Raw genomic sequence first — 24,277 nt, forward strand, 5'->3', positions numbered from 1 at the left:
TGAGCTGGGTGTTTGTGAATATGTGCACGGGCACGTTTTTGACTTCATCGCCATTCGGAGAGGCTTAGCGTGATTAGAGTTGCGTGATCCTCTGAAGAGTTAATGATGAGAGAAGCAGTAGCTCCGCGGAGGCCAATCACACACTAGCCTCTGACAGCACACGGAGGCTTATCTTGCTCTATGCAGTGTGTGTTTCTCTGACTGCGTGTTTGTGTGTGTGTGCACCACATGGGCTCTAATGCGTGGGAACATGTATTTGATGGGGTTTAGCTATCATTTCTCATGATAGTGTGTATTATCATTTACCATGAACACCATTAAAAATATGCATGATTTCTTTGTCTGGGTGTTTGGCATTTGGGGGTTTATGGACATACAATGAAGAATCCATAATCATATAGCTTCATTATGCCAGTGCCAGACATAGATCCAGCACAGGAGGGGCTCTTGGTACCTCCGGGTCTCGTTCGGGGCTACACACCACACTGAAGAAGGCCGTTGGCTGTTTTCCCCACCCTCCCTTCACTCTGCGGGACTGACTGACAGGCTTAATGACGCTGTCGGGGTTACAGCATGTCTCCAACTCATTTTCGAATGTGATTGAAGTTCGCAGTGGGTAGCTTTTCATCAGTGTTGAGCAGACAAAAGGGACCTTTTTCAGTGTTGTCTTTGTATGTGTGTGCAGTTTGTGTGTTTGCACATGTATGCCTGGAGCTCAGATGAGATGCACAAGAGAAATCACTTTATGGTTGTAACCCGGACTGTGCAGGAATCCCATGTTCCCAGAGATGATAAGCTTTCTATGGGCTTGTCTCTAGTGTGTACTTCACTTGTTTATTGGATGCCATATACTGTATATAGACTGTGTGTGCTGATGTAGTGTCAGAACTGTGGACACTGCACAAAAAAAATGTATGTGCCGGCTGGTGTGTCATTATGCCAAGATCTTATACAGTAAGAAAATTCAAAGGTTACACAGCAATACAACACACAGGAAGTGTTACTTAAAGAATCTAGTCTTATTTATTCTCCTGTGTGTCTATTGGATATATTGCTCAGTAGGCTGGTGTAAGACTGAGTACAGTCCACCTTCATTTGGCCATTTGTTGTTGCAGATGTGAGATGAGTCATGTAATAGTTGTTGGTGTTGGCTCAGCTGTAGCTCTAACTCCATCCTCCTTTCCACCCCTCCTTTTTCATTTCCGTCCCCTTGTGGCTCTCTTCTTCTCGTCTTCTAAAGCAGGGAACTTGCCTTTATTAAGCAGCAGTAAGGCATATGTTATGGCTGTGAAGCCTCCATCCTGTTGCTAAATGGCAGTGCAGAAGTGGCCTGTGATTGCTCCGTCACTCCAGTGTGAAGTGGGCAATCGAACGTGGACAAAAATCCACTTTGTTTCAAGCCACACTGGCGTGTGCCCCCCTCAATCATTCCTGCCCATGACTAATGGAAGTAGAAATCGACTCGTGCTTAGGGAGTTTAGTGGAGTCTTCCTCCTACGTTGGCGAATCCCCCTTCTTACATTGCGTGACCTGAACACAAGAGGCATTCCAGAAAAAAATCAGGCCTTCAAATTTCAACCCAGTCCCTGCAGAGTGTTTGGTAAACATATTCGCCTCTCTGCTCTCTCTCTTTCTAGCTCTGCCTCCTTATTCCCCGAGCACCCGCTTTTCCCTTAAATTCCTTCAGTGTGTTTTTCACCAAAATGTGATGTGATTTCTTTTATTTTTCTAGGAACGCCTGTGCTAAAGAAGAAGAAATAGATGTGCTTTTTTCTATTATTTTGTTTATTTATTTACAAGAGGGGGGGGGGGGGGGTTACTTGTGTGTGTGTGTGCGATGCTTGGCTGAGATGCCAGCCTAATTCGTGGCTGAAGGGCTGTAACAAAAGCCAATCACCCTTCTACTCTGGCTCCTGTTCTGCCACAGGCGAAAGATACAATCAGGGCCCCCGCTAGCAACTATTTACCCTCTCTGTCAATCAGAGTCCCATGGCACGTGCTCACAGCTGAAGGCACCACTGGCAGGTAGCCCAGCGTCACCAACAAAACATGCCTTTAAAAGCGGCGATTATTTCTGGAATGTCCCTTCCTGTGTCCTCTGCACCACATCCCAGTGCTAAACCTGGAATGCCGCTGATCTCTCATCTGCCATTGTGTTTTGTTTTGTTTTTTTTGTAGTCAGCCTTGTTCTTAGTTGTCCGCATTACCTGCAAATGAATGCCGTCAGTAATGCTCATCTTGGGGAATTTTCCAACTCAAGAAAACTAATTAGGCAATTTGGTTTTGATTGTTCTGCCTTCACTCGCGGAGTCGCACACATTTAAAACAGGAACAGCGTCACCCCAGGAGGTGCACACATCTCAAATGGGACGGAGAATGGAATGTTTCTGGGATTTGGTTTCCATCATGTTGCACTAAGGGAGCTTACCATCCTCATTGTCTTAAATCTCTGTCACAGTGGGAGGTAGTGTGCACATGCGTGGTTTTGAGTCTACGTGTATTTGTGTGCATATGTGGGTAATGTTTTTTATGAATGTGTAATACAGCCCAGTGCTGAAATCCTCCTTTTAGTCTTTATCAGGAAGACCAGTTCTGTCCACCTGCGGCTGAAGCAAAGCACCCAGTGGTGCTGAAAGCATGGGGTTAGTCTGGTGTCGCTCGGAGGAGCCACTTTCTATGGAGCAGTGAGGTGCGAAAGTGCTTTGGAGGGATAGCCCCGTCTTTTGATCCCGCAAAGTGCTGGTGTTGATGCCGTGTTCTGCAGACTGCCTAGGCCACAGTAGCCACCACCACCAGGCTTGTAATTACATTTGGGGAATAAAAGCACAGAGGGAGGAAGAGATTTAAATGGTTTGTGTGCCTGGCTGGAGGTAGAACAAGGCCTTTTCACTCACTCAGCTGCATGTCTTTGCTGATTTATTTTCCTAATACTGCAAAGCATGATGACAAGAGTCAGCATTAAGCACGATTTAGCTAGCAATTTAACTTGCACACGAGAGGTGAGAGATTTTCTTGATGGGAGCATTTGATTTTATTATTATGTGGCATTCCTTGTTTGTACAGAGGACTGAAACTGCATGTTTAGCTGCTTTTGGAGAGGAGCAGCTGGCATCATGTACCACTGCACATTGTTCCCCAAGACGGACTCCAATGTTCATTAGTGATGCATTAGTGATGTAATCTAATCAGCTTAAAATTTACATTTGAGTTCACCTTCTCCAGGGCATAACAAGCAAGAAAACAAAAGTCAGATCTTTTTTTTTTTCATGAAAATAATACGTCCAATACCTAAAAAAATACCCAGAAATACCCCAAATGTTTATATAGTTATGTGAAAAACATAACAAGACTCTCTACAGTCCTGTGAAAGTACACCACATGATTTAATAGCTTCTCGAACCACCTTTAGCAGCAAAAAGTTGAAGTGATCCTTTTCTGTATGACCTTATCAGCCTCTCACATCATTGTGGAGGAATTTTGGCTCACACTTCTTTACAGTGTTGCTTCAGCTCATTGAGTTTTGTGGCCATTCATTTATGTACAGCTCTCTTACAGTCCAACTGCAGCATTTCTGCCAGTTTGAGGTCTGGACTTTGCCTGGGCCATTGCAAAACCTTGATTCTTTTCTTTTTCAGCCATTTTTCAGATTTATATTTTCAGATTTATATTTTGGTATACAGAGTTCATATTTGACTCAGTGACTACCAGGTCCTGTGGCTGCAAAGAAATGTCAAATGAGCACCCCTCCACCACCATGCTCGACAGTTGGTATGAGGTGTTTGTGCTAATGCGCTGTGTGTGGTTTTCATTTGTCATTATATTGTCTTGTCTGTTATTTAACAGGACGACTGAGGCCTGTAGAGTCTGAGATGTAGCTCTTGGGTTTTTTGCAGTTTCTTTGAACATTGTTTGTGGAACTTTGGGGGAATTTGATGGGACATCCACTCCTGGGAAGATTGTGGGATTATTTTAACACACACCTGAATGCTCCAATTAGCAACCTTTCAGAACCTCTGCTTTTATAGAGTTGCTTACACTTGCAGATGATCATGTAATCACTTGCAGCACCTAACTGTTCCTTACCCCCGTTCCTTTTAATTGCTATGGAAGTAGTAAAGCTGTACTGTTTTTTTCACAGGACTGCATAGAGTATTTATAGGACCAGCGGACACAGACCAACGTTGGCATTTATGGCTACCTGAAAAATCATTATTCATTCTCTCTTTCATGGTCACCACCAGTTCCTTAAAAATATGTGGCTCATTAGCTGCTAGATTTTCACCAGCAGGTATTTCATCAGCTCATGCCAATTTTACTCTTCCTGCTGTGCAGATATTGTGCGGTGGGTTTATCAGAGCTTTTTTTGTTGACAGCAGTATTTTGTTGTTTCTTGTGGAAACAGGGTTGATGACAGTATGATTAGTGAGATAAAAGGGGCCAAAAAGCAATGTTTTGTTTGGTCTTTCAAACATTCATTTGCCCCACTGTTAATGAAAAAAGACTTATTTGTGTAGATTTAAATATTTTAATAGAAATTTGATATTGTGTTCTGTCTGTCAAGTGTACCTCTAAGCAGTCATTTAACTAGTCCGCTCATAATACGATTAGTAAGTAAGTAAGTAAGTAAGTAAAATTTTATTTATATAGCATATTTCTAGATAGAGATTACAAAGTGCTTTACAAGATATAACAGATTAAAAAGACAAAATACAAACAAAGTTAGCAAAAGGCAGTTTTAAAAAGATGTGTTTTTAGCTGTTTTTTAAAAGTAATCAATGAATCAGCGGATCGTAAGTCCTGAGGAAGGGAATTCCACAGTCTGGCGGCCACAGTAGCAAAAGCTCTATCACCCCTAGTTTTCAGTCTCGTATACTGAATGACAAGTAGGCCCTGACTACTCGACCTCAGAGACCTACTAGGGGCATAGGGCTGTAAAAGTTCAATAATATATGGTGGTGCTTGTTGTTGAAGAGCCTTAAAAGTTAAAACCAAAATCTTAAACTGGACTCTAAATTCAACAGGAAGCCAATGTAACTGCATAAGCAACGGTGTTATATGTGAAAATTTAGAAGCTTTCGTCAAAAGTCTTGCTGCAGCATTCTGAACGATCTGCAGACGCTCCAAAGAACCTTTATTTAAACAAGTAAACAGGGAATTGCAATAGTCCAGTCGTGAAGAGATAAAAGCATGAATAACAATCTCCAGTTCGGTATAGGATATAATAGAGCTCAATTTAGAAATATTTCTTAAATGATAAAAGCAAGACCGAACAAGAGATTTAACATGACTATCTAACGTAAGAGCAGGATCAAGGATAATCCCTAAGTTCCTGACAGATGGTTTTACAAACGTTGAAAGAGGACCAAGAGCATTTATTATACTGGGTATATGTCTATCTGGGGCACATAAGAGGACTTCGGTTTTACTTTCATTTAGTTGGAGGAAGTTTTCAGCCATCCAGCCTTTAATGGTTTCCAAGCACACATTTAAAAGCCGCAGCTTAGAAGCCTCTTCCGGTTTAAAAGATATATAGAGTTGGATATCGTCTGCATAACAATGGTAACAAATATCCTCAAAAGGGCTCAAAATGTGCTGAAGAGGGAGTAAATAAACTAAAAACAGTAATGGCCCTAGCACAGAGCCTTGTGGCACACCAAAAGACAGGGACGCAGAAGATGATCTATACTTAGAAACTGCCACAGAAGAATATCGTTCAGAGAGATACGAGGAGAACCATTTCAATGCAGTCCCAGAGACACCGACCCAGTGTTTCAGCCTGTTAAGTAAAATATAGTGGTCAACAGTATCAAAGGCCGACGTAAGATCCAACATTAAGAGAACAGAACATTTACCTGCATCGCTTTGTAACAAAATGTCATTAGAAACTCTAAGAAGGGCTGTTTCAGTGGAATGAACTTTACGAAAGCCAGACTGAAATTTGTCGAAAATACTATATTTATCTAAAACTGCTGTAAGCTGCTTAGCCACGATCTTCTCTAGAATCTTAGCAATTAACGGAATTTTTGAGATCGGTCTATAATTGCTAGTGAGAGATGGGTCCAGCATAGGCTTTTTTAACAAGGGATGTATAACAGCAGTTTTAAAATAGGCAGGGACTATGCCCGAGGCCAAGGAGGTATTAATTATAGTAAGAATACAGGGACCAGTAGAGTAAAAGACATTTTTAAATAATGATGCAGGTAAAAAATCAAGAGAGCAAGAGGATAATTTTGTTGCACTAACTATTTTTCCCAGCTCTGGTAGTGAAACGGGTGAAAAACCTTCTAAAACAACAGGCCGAGCTGGCGTGGGAACAGACAGCGCAGACGCTGAAAAAGACAGGTTTTTCCTTATGTTGCTAATTTTTTCTAAAAAAGAAAGCAAGAAAAGTTTCACAATCAGGGTTCCTACTTGGACAATGTTGCTAATCTGCTGTTGCAACCACAGCGTAATTAAAACTGTTAAAGAAATCCTTAAAGAAAGAAAGTGGTCTCACAGTAATTGTGCCAACTTTGCTATGTTAACTTTGTCTGTCTGATGAAACAGCATAGGGAGCATTATTAAATAATACAGTGTAGCAAGGCTGCCGGTGGGAGGATCAGGTCAAATTATTTTCTTCATTCTAGGTAGGTCTCTGGCTGTATGAGTATAATCCTCTTTTCTCTTCCTGTTTTGCTCTCACACACATTTTCACTATCAATTTTTTCCATCAGTAAGAGAAAATAAATTAGCTGTAAACAGAGCTGAAAGTATCAATTCTGCCACTGTGAAACACTGCATAGCCAAAGGTCTGATATTGTATGATGTCTGTCTACTTGGTGTTTTGTTCATCACTACATATTTACGTGCATACAAAACATATGCTTATGTGAAAACATGCGCTCAAATGGACATTCACGTAGCCTTGAGGCCCTCTGCAGAGCCTCTCTGTATAACTGATAAAAGAAGTCTCCCCAGTCAGGAAAAGTCAGATAGCGTGTCCTCCTTTCTGTGTGTGTTTTGGTGCCATGAGAGAAAATGGCTTGATTTATCAACTGCTGGGCCAAAAGTCTGCAGAGAACAAGCTGACTGATCTAGCTCTTTCAATCTGACAAGGTCTCAAAGACATGAGCAAGCGGGAGAGTGAGGAAGAAGCGGGGAAACAGGGGCAGACAGGATTGGTTTGAGAGCCAGATGATTTAGAGGTCTAATATCAGCCATTATTGCCACTCCTAGTCTTGAGTTTCCTAATTTCCCCCTAATGGAATCCTCACCCATCACCCATTTTTCCTTATGTTGCTAATTTTTTCTAAAAAGAAAGCAAGAAAAGTTTCACAATCTTCAACAGAAGAAATAATAGCAGCAGGTGGAGCAGGAGTAATAATATTAGTAATAGTATCAAATAAAACTTTAGGATTACCTCTGCTCCTTGCAACCAACTGAGAAAAGTAAGCAGCCCTCGCAACTCTAATAGCATTGTTAAATGAGGCTAAAAGATCCTTTAAATAAAGGAGATGAACATTTAAGTGTGTTTTCCTCCATAACCGCTCAGTTTTACGACAATTACGTTTTAGAAGACGAATGTTGTCATTTAACCAGGGTACAGACTTGGAAACAGGCACAGGTCTCATTTTAATCGGACAGATTTCATCTAAGATCGAAAGACAATGATAATTGAATAGATCTATAGAAAAATCAACATCGTTTTGTGGGGATAATGTTAAATTAAAAACATCAGAGAACTTCTGTGCTGTGGAGGAGTCTAAAGTGCGGGAAATAACTGTCCGATGAACAGGAGACATAGGCTCATAAAAAGACATATTAAAAAAGACACAATAATGGTCAGAAATAAAAATGTCCTTAGAACAGATATAATCAATATTACTACTAATAATAATAATCATAACAAAAATAATAACCCAGGAAATGTGATCCTTCTGATCTGGGATCACTTTCTGTTAAGCAGAAAGCAGCAAACTCTGTTTCATTGCTGCTGATTTACTGAGAAGACAGAGGAAGGAAACTTAAAGATGTGCACTGCCAGTGCATCTTTACTTTTTAATACCCCTTTCTTCTCTTTACTATTTTCAGCATTGATCTAGATTGTGAGAATGCTACTTTAAAAACAAAAAAAAACTTGATAGAAGTCAAGTTCTGTTTCACAGAAATCCGATGTGGTCTAAACCCATTAGGTGTTAGTGTTAGTGGATTAGAGGAGAGCAGTGCAGGAGCGCCTATCTCCCCTCTAAAAGAGAACTGTGAGGTGGTGATAGTCTGGACGTTTGGTTGTCACTCTTCATTTCATTCTTTGTGTCAGTGTGCTCCAAGCACCAACTCTGGCCAGCTCATATTGATCCGGGTCCTTCTCTCCTCTCCTCACAAGCACACCAAATTTTCTTGTGCACCATTAAAAAGATTGAGCTGTGTAGTTCGAAATGCCAGGCCTGACTTGTCCAGCTGTGCAGACTAACAGAGACACACCACTTCCCATCTTTAGGCTTCTGAAATGCCCTTGAATAACCCATGACTTGTGCGTCCTTGGATTGACTGCCTGGTATCCTGCTGAATGCTAACAGATGCGAAGTGGAGGCCTACAAGCTACGCTATATTTGGCACCATGTCCTCAGCCGCAGCAGGAAACCGTAACGGCAGCTAATTAGCTTTTAATGGATAGACTTTGAAACCAGTGTTATATGATGACATGGCACACCCCTTTTAATCTAACTTTAGACTGTTGTGTTGCTTTTGCAGTTTCTTTTATCAGTGTTTGAATGACATGAAACTCAGGGCACTGGAGGTTTTGCACACATGCAAGCCTTTTTTGACATTGTTTTCACCTTCCGGAGATAATAAAGACAAGTTGCCGTGATGCTGAAAACTATTGTGGGTCTGTCTTTTTCTTGCGCATAAAATTGATCAGGAATCAATCGATAGCAAACGGATAAAGAGAGGGACCTATAAACAGAATTGATAATGACACGTGGATCGATAAAATCATGTCAGCAGCCACCCCAGTAGCTTATCCCACCTGCAGTACCTTTGGATTAACTTAGAGTAGTCATTTTCAATTACCTTCAGTATTATTAGAGTTTAAAGAAGGTGTTTTCCGCTCTTCAAAGCACCGTGCATTTCTCTGTTCTGTGTCCTTTTGCTTGAGGCTTTGCAAACCTTGATGTTTACCTCAAGCCCCCCCTGCTCTCAGATGACTTTGAAACACCACTGTGATTTCCCCTTCTGTCACCACAAGGTCTCTCAAGAATTGATTCCCTACAGCAGCAGGCATCACACACAGCTATGCCTGTGGAGATTTGACTTTAGCACAGAAATAAACAGCAGTGTCGTGCAACCCTTCAAGGCTTTGCTCTGATTTAGAGTACATTAAGATTCATTCACAGTGCCCCACTTCCCCTGTGTGCCACCTCTTCAATTTCCTCCTCAACCAGACTTTAGATTCATGTGTTTATATCAGCAGGCAGGAGGGCTGTTTTTGCATTTGAACAATGCTGACATCCTGTCACAGGGGACGGGCACTCTGAGGTAGGGGACTGCTGAGGGTGGGGGGCTGGGAAGCTCAGTTACCGTGCTGCCCTCTCTTTCTTTTCCTCACTTAACATTTGGCCATTTCTGTAAGCCTTGTTTTGTCTAGCATATTGTCAGAGAGAGGGAGCTTGAAATATCAAACCCCCACACCACTTAAAGGGAACAGTCAAATTTTCCACCAACACCAATGGAGACTGTCAGGTTCAATTTTACTCTGTGCCTCTAGTGTTCCTCCCTCTCAGCTGCCTGTTTGCCACCAACTCACAGGCTATAGCCTCAAACAAACGAGTGGATATGAGTAGAAGCATGTTCCAGAACACCGTTGCAAAAATGTGGCTAAGCACAGAAGTACACACACACACACACGCACAGATGCGCAAACATGACAGAAGACACAGAGCTCAGGGATACATGCGGAATATTTGTGCGTTAGGTTGTGAGATAGTGAGATAGTAAAAATGTGGCTTGCCATGTCGTTATCGTTAGCTAATGATACACGTTATTTTGTGTCTATATGTTTGCAGTGAGTGTGCAGCTCTGTGTGACTGCAGTAGTCAGTCTGACAGGCAGCACAGTAGCTGTAATGAGTGCCCACTGCTTGACCTTTAGTGACAATCAATCCTTTGTGCACATGTCCATTGAAGGCTAAAGGAATTATTAACCTTCCTACCTCTGGCGTCATTCATCTGCACGCTGGAGGTTACACAGGTCAGAGAAAAACAAGTGGCTCCGCTGGTATCTCTTCAGTCTGAATAGATCAAATCAGCTCTGGTGATTGATTAACGTAATTGGCAGCCACCAAAATTATATCTGTATTTCTTTTCTTCTCAGACAAAAACAAATAACATTCCCACAAAGGCGCAGTTGATGATACGGCCCGTCTTTCATTGATTTGCAATTCTGGAAGCAACAGAGTTATGACTTTTATGAATGTTATTTTCAAAGTTGGAAAGGAAAATAGAAACGGGGCTGAAATTTGGCTCCGAAGATGCAACGTTGAATTGAGCTTGGAATGCAGCGAGTTTATCAGCCACCGTGGACTTGTGTGCGTTCGATATGTGTGTGTGTGTGTCTGTTTGTGTAAGCTCACAAATGCGTGTGTGAAAGCGAGCAATCAGGCACAGCTGTACCTGCCCTCGCTTGGCAAAGCAGAGCATTTGCCTGCTTAAAAAAACAGAAGGTTCTGCTATGGCAGAGAGGCAGTCATTTGGCTGATCTAATGGTGGCTCCCATAGGATCCATATCTGTGTGCAAACACCGAGCGAGGAAAGAGAATGGAATATACACCCATAAAACCAGATGAATATTTTATCATACAAATCCCCACCCCCAGTCCTCCAGAGTGACGTCGCCAGCGTGCCTCCTTTATGTTCCCCCCTTTTTCTCTCTTGTTTTTTCATACATGCATATATGTGTTTTTGTTTTTCGTTGTTGTTTTGTTTCGTTTATTTTTTTGCATGCATAGACAAGAACGCTCAACTTTAAAAAGCCTCGTTCAAGTTCCTTTGAGAGCATCTGTGACTGGTCTGTTCCGTTTATTACTGTTGAGATGTTTTCTTTTTTGTCAAAATGCATCTCTGCAGGTGAATTCAGATCTAAAGACATCCTCGCCCTGGGGACGTCTCCAGCATTCTCTTCTCTCATCCTTCAAACACAATCTCTTCCATAGCCTTTTATCAGGCCCCATTCCTCCTCCTCCTCCTCCCACTCTGCTCTTCCCTGCACCCCCCCGCTCCCTCCAGTGTGTGGTTCTGTTCCCTGCCAGCCAGGCTCCTGTTGCTGCCTGAGCCCAGCTCGTTAAGGGAAACACTGGTGCATGGTCCTCCTCACCTTCCCTCTGCACTGCCTTTTAATTAGACAGCTGTTCCTGTGTGCATGCGTTTTGCAGGAGGATACATTGAGGTGCGAGCGTGTGGTGTTGGAAATGTTCTCAGTCACACTAGTCACCTTTTTGAAGTGACTGGTATCACTTCAGATGCTTGTTTCATGCCTGGGTTAACCCAGGAAGTTAATGATGGCGTATACTCGATACATGGTAGCTTTTATCAAACACAGCTGACACAGATTTTTGCTGGTTTGAGCTTCTTTAAAATGAATATTTGTTTATTTAGCTTGTGTATCTCTTGTTCTGTCTCCCTTCCCTCACACCCAACCGGTCACTGCAGATGGCTGGACATTCTTTCCTGTTAAAAGGGAGTTTTTCCTTCCCGCTGTCGCTGCCGTTGTCTGATTGTTGGGGTTCCCTCTCTAACAAGTCGTTGTTTGGTGCTATATAAATAAAGTTGACTTGTGTTTTACACATATAATGAATGGCAAGCACTCAAATGTGTCATTTAAATACGTAACATTGGGCTTTTTAAATGGGCATATTGGACTACTTTTCTTCTTCTGATTACTCCTCGCCTCTTCCGTATAATACCATTAATAAGACTTTACTAAAATAGGAGCTACTCTGCCCTGCTGCAGCACATGCCTTTTGGACAGAGGGTAAACTTTAACATCTTACACCTTACTGACCTCTAATTCTATCACTTTTATGCTATGTGCACTTATGTTTAAGCCAATATAGCAAGTTTAGCCTTCAGACCTTTGTGATTTCTTCTTTAGCTCAAACCTGTGAAGAAGCGTGTCTCTGACCAGACACAGATACAGCCACCAGGTTCAGCTGAAGAAGCAAAGGGCAGAGCAGTGGATGCTTGTTTGTACACTCGCCCTTGTATTTGTTTGCCTATTTTTGTTCGCACAGAAGGAGGTCCCACACCTATGTTTATACGAATAGTAGTGGGAGTCTCTCTACAAGGCCAGCCATAATCCAACTATTTAGATCTCCATGGCAACCAGGCTTGTCCTATAAGCTCTGCCAGTGTGTGATGATAGCCTTGGTTGTTTAAAGTATATCAGACCTCATAGGTCCAAAGTGAAAAAAAGGAGGATGTTCAAAGAGCCATAGTCCCACAGCTGCAAGGCGAGGCATAACCACACAGCTCAGTGCTGCAGTGAAGTGGTGGGCAGCACTCGTCTGTTCCAGTGTAAGAAATAAAACACACACCAGGGGCTCAGAGTCACACAACGTGCATACCACCAAGGCCAGTGATCAAAAGCAGCCTCGCTGCATGACATAAGGGGCTAATTATGTAAAGTATAATGCATTACTTCTAGCATGTTCTATGAAAGCAGCCATTTCTCTTATGTGCTACAAAATATAAACATACTTAGTTGTGGAGTCAAAGAGAGAAAAACCAGCAAGAAATCCTAAACTACTGTCCCTGTCAGGGGAAAAAACGGAGCCAAGCATTTCTGATTAACATGTCATCTCAGCCCGTCCTCTATATCCCTCTCGTTCCCTCCTCTCTCCCCGGCAGAACTAGTTTACCTTTCATTAGCAGACCTTTGGTGCAAAATGTGTTTGCTGATAAGAGCCAGTGGTTTATCAACAGTTTATAATGGACGGCGTTGGGATTAATCAAATCAGCACACATCCGGAGAAGGGCTGGACTCTGTAAACACAATCAGATCTGACTCTCCAGACGAATTGAGCGGAGCGGGGGAGACGAGCGTAAGAATGTGGAGGGAGGAAAGATAAGTGCAGAAAAGAAATGGACTCAAATTAGAATGAAGTCAATTTGGCAGAAATTACGCAGCATTATTCCTCTTCCCCGACTGAGTGTTATTTTTTGTAACTAGCGGGGAGTCAGAATGAGCAGTGTTGGGGAGGACTGCAGTCAGAAGTGAGAAAGATTCATATGGTCCCAAGCACTGTCCAAAAACACCGAGCCAAACGCTGTGTATCCTCTGTAACTGGGAAGGCTGGCTCCTCATTATCTGCCTATCTTGGCTTCCATCTGAGGAGAAAATGCAGCGTTGCAGTCTCACTTTAGAGGGACACTGATCACAAGAGCAACTCATCTCAACTGGAGAATGATTGTGCCCCCCTCCCACTCCCCGTTTTCTCTCCCCCGTCTCCCACTGCGCCCGGTTGAAGACAGACAGAAATGAGGAATCCTCTCTGTTTTTCTGCTCAGAAGAGTTGAAGTTTGAATCGGAGAGATGGAGGGAAGCTTCAAAAGGCACATGTAATTGAGCAGCTCTAGATAGGCTATCTGGGAACATGAAACAGCAACAGTTGTGACGGAGGGATAATTGCCTCCCTGGGCTTGTATAATGCCTTGTCGAGTCTTTAAACTTGAGCAAACTGCTGGAAGTCCTTATGTCAGCAGGTAATTGATTCCAGGCATCAGCAGCTATGTGAAATGACGGAACAATAGCGCTGGATTGGTGCATTAAAAAAAGAATGTGTGAAAGATTCAGAGAAAAATGTTTGTCTTTATAAGCATTTTCAAGAGTGTCCGATTGTATTGATTTTTTTTTCTCAGCAATCTTCTTCGCTTTTATATTTATTCAGAGCGCTCAATATTTTCATTAAGTGGTGCTGGAACGATGCAAAAAAAAGAAAACAAAAAACCCCATCTCCTGCTCTCCAGTTCTTTAAATCGCATCCGTATTTGTATTTGTTAAGCAATATGGAAATGGTTAAAGCGAATTGAATTCACGGAGGTCCCTTGCCTTTTCTCACGACTACATTGGGTAGTTCAGCCTTTGCTATAACTGTAACTTTTAATTTTCCAGTTTTGACTTTCTGGGTATGTTATGATCCAGGTCATTTCTGTTGCTGAGGCTGCACGCAGGCCAGGATGGGCTCTAATGTGGCCTTAACTGTCAGGATGTCTGTCCTTTCCTCTGGCCTCCCTCCAACCCTCTTCCTGGCTGGTGGATGCAGAGTGGGACCTCAGGAAGGAGATGCTTTATTAGATGCCCCTGCATGAGTAATTGAACATCTGTTCACACAAAGACAACTGACCCTAATTCCCAGCTGTTTATCCTCCATATAAACAGCTAATAAGCTTGCAGTGAATGTGCCATATAGGGGGTCAAAAATCTACTTTTAGAAATCTCTATATTTATATACTGAAATGCCTCCTATTTTGCAGGTATAACCAGTGTTTTCTGTAATTTCATTTTCACAGATGGACGTTGGTTATAAAAATGGAAAGACTGACTAAATGGCAACGCCTGGAGTCTATTTCTGTTCTCCGTGTTTTTAGCGCGTGAGAGCTTGAAAGCAGTCAGTCAGTTGGCCGCCCGCAGCTCTGGTGTGAAGCTAAAACACCCATTCTCTCCCTCCTGATTAGCAGTGTCTTTGTTCCGTTGGTGGTGGCGCGCCACGAAGCGTGATTGCAGTGGGCAAACTGGCGGCTTTAAAACAAGCCTGCTGCTGCGCTGATCTGCATCACACTTTACCCCCCTCCTCGCTCAGCCAAAGACAAAATCAAATCAGGTTTTGTTTGTTGTTCAGTCTCTGAGCACTAAGCCTCCTATGAGATTTGGGGAGTTTAGATTTTCCTTCTTTCCTTTCTTTTTCTCATTTGATCTACAGTACATCTGGGTAAAGGGACATATTGGTGTGGGTGGGGAATGTCTGAAGTAGAAGCAAAAAACAAAAACTCACTGTTGCTCAAATGTGGGTGTAATTAATTGTTTTTGTGTTTTCTTTACATTTGCATAGATTTTAGTATCTTGCTGTTTATTTCAGTATCTGCCTTTCTCCTTTTTCTCTAGGCGGCCTCAATGGCACTGAGCAGCTTGGGCCATGTATATACAGCCATAGGGGACTACCCGAATGCCCTAGCCAGCCACAAGCAGTGTGTCCTTCTGGCCAAGCAGTCCAAAGATCAACTGTCTGAGGCTCGCGAGCTGGGAAACATGGGAGCCGTCTACATTGCCATGGGAGACTTTGATAATGCTGTCCAGTGTCACGAGCAGCACCTGAGCATCGCCAAGGCCCTGGAAAATAAACGTGAGGAGGCCCGGGCCTATAGTAACCTGGGCAGTGCTTACCACTATCACCGCAACTTTGACAAGGCCATGTCCTACCATACTCACGTTCTGGAGCTCGCGCAAGAGCTGGAGGAGAAGTCCATCGAGATGAGAGCCTACGCAGGACTGGGTCATGCTGCCCGCTGTATGCAGGATCTGGAGAGGGCCAAGCAGTACCACGAGCAGCAGCTGGCTATAGCCGAGGGCTTGAAGGACAGGGCTGCAGAAGGAAGGGCCTCTTCCAATTTAGGTATGTAAGTTTAGGTTGGATGTTGTGTAATGTACACTGTGGTCTTCAATACTGTTAGGCAATTTCTCACAATTGTAACACACAGAATGATGAACAAATACATATTCCTATATCTATACATTTATCTCTAATTAATCTAAATCTGAATCCATAGTAGAGTCTAACAAGAAGAAAGAAAGATAATACTGTAACTATAAGAAGTGACGTCTTATGCTTGGAGACCAAAAGCTGTGTTGCATTCACAATCAGGAGGCTGCGTTTGAACTGATGTACTGGGTCAGCTGGTTGTTAACTGATCGCACTGTTTAAGCAGTTCATCCATAAGACATACAGACAGCCCTCGGTGGTTTATGTGTTTTTATGCTCTTACAGCAGCAGCAATCATGTTATCCTCTGTGTTGACAACCACGAGGTAAACTGTATAATCATGCTGCTCCTTTAGAGCTCTAAGGATTAGTTAATAAATTGATTAGTTAATCAACAGGAGATAAACAAGCTTTTCTTTGTCTGATTATAGATTGTGTCTTGTTGTGTTTTGGAGAATAAAAAACAAAAAATCTGATTAATTTATGTTCAACTTTGAGCAATTACAGTTGACAGCTTCCAATATTTACTGACATTTTGCAGACAAACCATTTAATCCATTAAACCCTTAATACTCACTTGCTCGGTGGAAGTTTGATCAACAAAATAACTTACATCTGTAAGTTTCTCTGTTCTTATAAAACCCTTTCCCTTCAGGAAAATGCACCTTATTTAAGGATGAATTCTCTTGTCTGAGTGGAAGTTGTGATCACGTGTCAAAATGGTCACTGCTAACACGACAGTTTGCGATGCCCAGTGTTTTCACGCATTTGTCACTTAACACAACTATTTCACACACATCCTCCATCAAGTCACCTCCTGTAAGACTTTTTGAGACTTCAGTTACATGCATCTGTTCTATGTGTTGTCACACACTTGAAAGTAGTTAGTGGCAAAAACAATCACTTTTACGTGGATAATTGCCATGTGGAATGGCATTGCAGCTCTTTTGCAGTTGCTGGTTAGTGTTCTTGTTCAGCACTAGAACTATTCCACATACGTGTTTGTCCCTACAATTAATTTCAATCTAGAAAGATGTAAAACTGGGGCTCAGGTTTGATTTCAAATTTTCTACCAAGACTTCGAATACTTGTACTTTATTGGACATATTGCTTTGCATTGTCAGAAGTTGAGGTAAACTTTTATGTTGTTGTTGGTTTTTGTTTGAATGTTTTTACTTCTTCTCTAAAAACCGTCAGTCACCATATGGTGCGATCCCTCACTTCAAATGCCATCCTGTTCAGGAGCTCAATGACAGATCTATTTCAAAGCACATCCTCCAAAATGAGGAAGCATCTGGTAGTTTGATAGCAAGAAATCTTGTAGACTGGAAGTAGATAACATTTCAGTTACTCTATATTTACACGTAGCTGCTGTAAACCAAGCTTTCTTGGTTTAAGGCGTTTTTTGAATTAATACAGAACAATGGAGGAGACTAAAGAGATGGAATATGAGTGTTTAATGACTGCTCTTTGCATTGTTTTAGGCTGATTATGAGTTTGAGAGCCTCGTCTTAGGCTTTTGGCTATGTTGCAGGCTGCATTCCTTTGTCTTCTTTAAATGCGCTGCTTATTTATTATTGTTTTACTGAATATTTACGACTCATAAAGCCAAGCAGTATATTATACACTGAAAATATGCTGTGGTGTTACTTTATCATTACTATTTTGTGGAACGTTGCTTGCAGAATTATATATTTAATTCATAAATGAATGTCTCAAGTGGACAGTGCACAGCAGATAATGTGATATAAGGCAAGTGAAGTGCAAGGAGTCTACACTGAGAGCAAGGAGGATGGTGCATGTTAAAATCAGCTGTCATTTCTACTTGGAGACTGTCAGAAAGTAAATAGACCCCCATGCAAGTATGTAATTCTTAATGGGAAATTCCCTGACATAAATTTGCTCTGCTCTCACCTTCAGAATGGTTCAGACTTAATCACATCTTCCATTGAAATGTGAATGTGAGATAGATATAGAAGTTAGGTGGGAGAAAATGTAATATTTGATTGAGCCGGATCTTAAAAATGTAATTACAATCCAGTGTTTCACATTTAAATCCTGCTAAAATTATTAGAAAGTAACCTTGCGGAGTGTGCTGATATAATGATGAAGGGAAGCTTGGGGATAAAGGTGCCCTTTTGGATTTTCAACACCCGATGAGCAGTCTATGATAGGGGCAATTCTTCTGTATTTAGTCCAGCAATTACAACCTGTGCCGGATGACTTATGATAGCCATCAAGACCGTAGTAAACCCGACTCTAATGGACAACTAAGAGGCATAATAGTTCCTTCCAGATAAATTATTCCTGAACCTAATGCGCAAAATTGTGCAAGCAGAGTGCAGGGTTAATCAGCCAAACATAAATTGAAGCTGTCCTTTGACCAGCCTAATGGCTGCACGTTCTGTCTTGCTCTTAGCTCCAACACACACCTGACTTAAAAAAAAAAAAAAAAAAGCAAGCTGGTAACCGGTTCCCATAAATTAGGGGTGCCTGTGAGGACGTTTTATGATGCTACATGTGAGCTTTATTACGAGTGGGCACTGTATGTTAGGCAGCAGATTTATTCCTGTCTGTAGTGTGATTGCTGTTATGATGGCAAGAGCAGTTTTATTCATTATTAACATTACAGTTCTTCCAGTCCATGACAGAGTAATGATAGTGTAGCTGATGTGGTATCAAAGACCGCCAGCTGGTGACGGAGCAAAAGCTAAGTGAGTGCGTGGTAACTATGAAGCCTGTTGCTTTGTGGACAGGTGCCTGGACATGCCTGGACCGGCATGTGGATACATTAGCACTCGACACCCAGGAGAGCTTGTTGCCCATCTCCGTGGTGCCTGATCGGTTAGCACTTGTTGTCTGTTTTCTCTCTCTCTCTTCACTTTTTGATGCCTCCCTCTCTCGGTCTCCCCATCTCTCCGCTCACCCCTACTGATTGTAATCTGCAGCTGTCAAGCTCCCAGTAATTGAAACTGACTTGATGAATCGCTTAATTACCTTTAATAGCTGATTCAAGAGGAGCTGAATAATGAAGATAACAGAGAATGAAGTGGAGGTTGTGAAGCATCAGTCCGTAATTGCCCCATTGTTGTTGTTTTTGTTTGCGCCACTGCGCCGTGCATTGTTTTTCCCCGTCATCGGTGCCCGCGAGCCTGCTTATGTAGCACAAGAAGATATGGACTAAAACTAGGGTTGCCAACTCCCTGAAAAATAAATAAGGGACACCTCGTGGCCAGGGCCGGGCGACCCAGTTGTCTTCACCCTTCCCAGTGTGGTGAATTTTCTAGCTCTTTTTTTGTGTGTGAAATTATTTTTTTTAACCATTTGACTTGAAGTTGATTTAAGTAGATGTGTATTCTATTCTTTGTGATATGAACACATGTGAAACAAATGATCATTTAGCCATTTATTTTTAGCTCAAAATGACAACATTAACACAGTAAAACAGGTCTCTTTCTTAAACAGAAGCCTGTCATGCTTAACTTTTGAGAATATAAGTAAATCTTTCTTTAAAAGCACTCTGTCCTGCTTAACTTAAAATAATAGAAAACAATAGAAAGAAAAATATTCTTGTAACAGTGCACATTTAGTGCATTTAGTACAATTGGCTTCAGTTGAGGTATTATTTCAGCTTTTCTAACGCTAATCAGCTGCTCCTGTTTGTAAACCCGCTTGTTCCCATGATTACGCATCATAACTCATCATCATTATTCATCTATGTATTACTTTTATGTATTAGTCATCAATTTGTTGTAATCATCTATCCTTGCAGTTGTTTATTACACAAAATAAATTATATTATCACACTTCTGGCCACATAGCGCTGATATTCACTGCACATGCCCATATTAACGTTTTCCAGCCAGGTGTTTTCCTTTTCCCATTCTTCCCTTTCTCTGAGGGGAACAAACATTGCTGCTCTAATGCTGGGCTCACACTGTGCGATTTTTGGCCCATTTTGAGCCGATTTTTGAGTGATCGGACCGATTTTGGCCTTCATCGTGCGTCGTGTAGTATACGTGGGGTAAAGAGAAGTGATTAACACCTCACGACCAGCTCCCGATCATCAATCGCTCGTGAGGTTCTCACCACAGGCGCTCACACTGCTCGCGCGCAAACGTAAACGTTGGTGAAAAAGACGGCGCAGCACGGCTGTGCAGCGTGTGATCTGGACACAAGCGATGGAGGCACAACTTGTAGAACTTTGGAAAGCTCATCCGAGCCTTTTCGATGTGGCATCACAAAATTATCACGACCACAACAACCGTGAAAATAGTTGGATTTACACTGCTGCTCAATCACAGCTGCCTGGTCATGTTTTTCATTAGCAATTTAGCAAAGTTGATGGTGGTGGTGTGTCTGTGTGAGTGAAAGACAGAGAGAGCGAGCGACAGATTTTCTGTTATAACCTTCATGTTATGGAGGCACAGTGTGAGCACTCAGGTCGCATCAGAGCATCGGGCGGTATAGTGTGAGACCTGCATCGTGACCTACCAACTGCGAGTCAATCGTGCAGTTTGAGCAGGAGCTGAATAACGTGACTGAAAAAATCGCACAGTGTTTGCCCAGCTTTAGGTGTACTGTCATCCGAGACTTGCACCGCAGAGTCGGCGTTTGTTCCCCTGTTGGCCATGCTTCTTGTTGTGGTCATCTGTTGTCTTCCGGTATTTTCTCCGCAAGCGACCTTTCCTCGACCAATGAGATGAGCGGTAATCTGAATTGTCATACTCGAATTGTCATAAGTGTGCTGTCAGCTCATTGGTCACAAAGCAGGAGAGGGGCTGGGAATTATGTTTTCAAACAAAGCGTTAATTCCATAAACATTTATAGACTACTTTTGATTCTCACTGTATTACGGGACAAAGTGCGTCCCTTATTAGCTCAATACGGGACGTGTACTTTTGTTTCTAAATACGGGACGATTCCGTATTTTAAGGGACGGTTGGCAACCCTAACTAAAACTAACAGGATGCTGTCTCAGACTTCAAAAAAAAAAGAAAAGAAAAAAGAAATACTGCCTTTACGCTGTGCACAAAGAGGGAGTGGATGATCGAGTGAAGATTAACGAGCAGTGATAAAAGCGGAAAAAAACATCGTGAGAGGGATGGGCAGAAGTTGCAGAAAGAGGAACGCGCAAACTTTTATTATGCCCTCTCAGCTCGTCGTTAATGTTGCGTGTAGTGTGGGTGGAGCGGCAGCAGTTGACATGGCTCTGAGGTACAGTTGTATAGAGATTGCTGTGCTTTAATATCTAACCGCGATGCCCGGCGGTACCAGCAGCCCTGGCTCAGCACACTCTGACCTATAAAGGATATGAAAATGTTGCATTCCTGCCCCATTTATTATTCATTAATTGGCCAACTTACCCCCTAGTCAGCAATATTTAATATCTCAGAGAGGAATGAGGCGGAGGGGGACCCCATGTACTTCACATTTGTGGTATTCATGAAACAGAATGTAAATTGTATTATTCCCCCTGCCCACCCACCCACTCCTGTGCATTTCACTTCAAAGAGACTTCAAATAAGTTTGTTTGGAAGTGTTTGTGCTTTCTTAGCTCGGCATTTTGCTGCTTGCTTTTCTTTAGTCACCCTGCTCCTTTGACCATTATGACGCAAAGGAGTCACTGGAAACGTTGGCTCCTTCAAGCTGGAAAGGCTGGACGTGAAACTCCTAATTAAGCATTTTTTTCCCCCTTCTTTCCTTTTATTGTGCATCCTCAGGGAGAGCTTTCTGCTGATGTTCGCAAAAACAGAAAGAGGAAAACAACAGAGAGAGGAGTTCGCAAAACAACACGGAATCAGACAGTGTGTACTGCTGTGCTCTGTATTTAGATCTTGTCACTTGCTTCAGAAAAACAAAACATAACTTGTATAACGAAAGAGTTTCTGAAGTTGCTGTAATAAAGACTGTCTGCACTTTTAGTGCTTTTTAGCTTTTTCCCTTTTGCAAGTCATTTGAGAATGGATTGCATGTGTCAGTAGCACCGGCAGCGGACTTGGTATTTTAAGCGCTCGTAGTTGTTGGTTGAAATAAATTGATGCTGACCCTGAGATTAGGAGCTCATTGGCACCCAATTATGGAAGGAGTTAAATTGATGTAACCTTTTGAGTAAGTGCCATAAACAGGAAGAATAAACAACTAATTAGCAGATTTTATTTAAAAAGAGAAGAGAAAAAGATGTTGCTCGTTGTGAAATGATTTTACCGAATGCTCTCTCATCTTCCTCGTCAGCATCATAATATTGTGGTTGTGTGGACATGAATCCAGTACTTTTCGAGTGCTGCCCATAACTGGAGCAAAGCACAGACAGGGACCAGACTTGCCTGGAGCACCGATACATGCGGATTATTCACTTTTGTACCTAAGCCTTTGGAAAAAGTGGTAACTGTGGATATATTAGAAGTCTGACCAGGAAGCGGCGGGAGCAAGAGAGGACTGAATTTACAGAGGAATTTAGTGGGCCTAATTGGCCAAACAGGATGAATGAATGCACATTGCAAGAATAGGGCTGTGAAGGAGCCAAGCAAATGTTTAAAAGTGAATTTATCTAAGTCCTGTGACACTTTTAAACTCTCCACTAATGGCCAGGTAAATGCCTTAAGTAAATGTTAGCAGGCCTGCAAGTAAGTGAGGAGAAAAAGGAGTAAAAGGAACAGTGGTTGGAGAAGAGGTCAAGTGGTGATGGGCCTATTATGATGTCAGGCTTACGTTACTCTCTTGGAGAGGTTTTTGAAAGAGAGTGTCTTTCTAGCCTGGCCCCACTTTTCTGTTTTGTTCCAAAAAGCAGCAGATGCTCTCTGTCTCCCCTTAGCATGGCCCCATTAATCTCATGACCAAATACCGAGCCAGAAACCGGACGAAAGGCCTCGTGAAACACTTTCATGATCCTTGTTCTTACACTGAAGTATAGCTCACCATGCAGAATTAGTACTTGACTCACCGTGGAGCCAATAAATGAAACAAAAGAGCTGTAGCATTGCTCTGCCTCGAACGACTGTGCCCTTTTTTGCAGCACATGTGCAAATTCAGCATGAAATGTGACCTATTCCTAAACAGACGGGAGATTTTGCAGTGCAACCGAAAAAGATCAGATGATTGAGACTGAACATTGTTGGTTAAGAGGCAGGATGAGTCAGGTGTCAGTCGTGTATAGTACAGAGAGTACAGAGTACTTGGTTTAGTGAGCTGAAATAGGGGTTGGGGTCAGTTGGGGTCAATTGGAGCACAAAGGAGCGCAGCTCAGCCACAGGCAAGTGGCTGAGCTGCGCAGCACAGCACAGCGCTCTGTCTGCATGTTGTTGTTGGCAGGCCACCCGCCCTCTAAGCACGCAGCCATCTATCCACATCGTGTCCTTCCTGGGCCTCTGTCAGTCAGACTGTAGGAGATGTCTGTGTCTGCGGGTGAGGATTAAATACCTTAAGTCCAACCCCCCCCAAGCTCCACCCCTTCCTGCAGATCCCAGGAGGATCTGATGTCTGCTTCAGCTCACTGCTTCCCCCAACAGATCATTACAATGCTATTGTGTATTGTGCAACTCTTTTAAAATGCTTCATATAATGTAGCATTTCATCCTTCATCCACCCTTTAATTTCCATACACTTGATATGTGGGCTGCCTGCACCGTTGCTATTATCATACAGTCATCTGTATCATCTTTGGAAGTTTCACATCCTCTGTATGAGTGTCATACTCAGACGGCGGCTATAAATAATGCTGTTTCAGTGCAATATTTCTTTTAACTTCATAAGAGATCCCTAAAGTTGAAAAATGTGTTAGCAGAGAGACTCTCATTAGCCATCTATAATTACACTGTATCCTGTGTGGGGAAGAACTGACTTATCATTTAAAGAATGGCTTAAAATATGAATGAAATTAGAACTAGGGCCTCTTTAAGAAAAGAATGATTACTGATGTTTTATCCTCTTTTGCCTTCTTAAATGGCTGGTTGTTTTTGGAAATTCTATACTAACAGCATCAAGTAGTTTAAAATAGTAGTGCATCTTTTATTTGCTTGTTTTTTTATACTGCATTTACAGTATGCACAAGGCTCTGTGCTGTGCTAATTTCCCACAAAACAATGCAGTAGTAATACAGATACCAAGCAGGCAGCCAGATGGCAATCAAGGCTGCTCAGCTTAGAAACTAAAGTCAATAACTCTTGAGTACATGAGTGCAGATAAAGTTAAAGACGTAGCACACATCCAGCTGACAAGGACGGCTGTCAGAAAGTAGCAGTGTTGTGCACTTAGCACGTCCAAAAGTATATTGGCCTTGTTGACTGTGGTGCCACATCAGTGCTAAAGAATACTGTGATGAAGAGCAAGAAGAAAGTAAAGTTGAATTTGTTTAATTATTATTGTTATTCTTATTTAAATGATTAATTAATTCATGGTATTGAATAGGTATCTGTATTGGTCCATAGGATAGTGGTTAACACATTCACCTAATATGCAAAAGATCCCCGATTCAAGACTGGGGTGAGATGCAAATCCCAGGAGTTGCGGGTCAGGAAGGGTATCTGGTTGAAAAATATGCACCTCTGTC

The 24,277-nt window shown here is 42.2% G+C and overlaps 1 protein-coding gene across 3 annotated transcripts in view; it reads left to right on the top strand.

Annotated features, from left to right (window-relative positions):
• LOC146696726 (tetratricopeptide repeat protein 28-like) overlaps nucleotides 1-24,277 on the top strand; it is a 201,123-nt gene that overhangs the window by 144,401 nt on the left and 32,445 nt on the right. For all 3 annotated transcript variants that reach the window (XM_085474980.1, XM_085474981.1, XM_085474982.1), the window contains one exon: nucleotides 15,136-15,643. In XM_085474980.1, coding sequence (XP_085331106.1) covers nucleotides 15,136-15,643 — 508 coding nt within the window. The remainder of the gene's footprint in view (nucleotides 1-15,135; nucleotides 15,644-24,277) is intronic.

Source organism: Copadichromis virginalis, linkage group LG12 (assembly GCF_057382275.1).
Source record: "Copadichromis virginalis isolate Kocher_CV1m ecotype Utaka linkage group LG12, C_Virginalis_male_GT1.1, whole genome shotgun sequence".
Lineage (NCBI taxonomy): Eukaryota > Metazoa > Chordata > Actinopteri > Cichliformes > Cichlidae > Copadichromis > Copadichromis virginalis.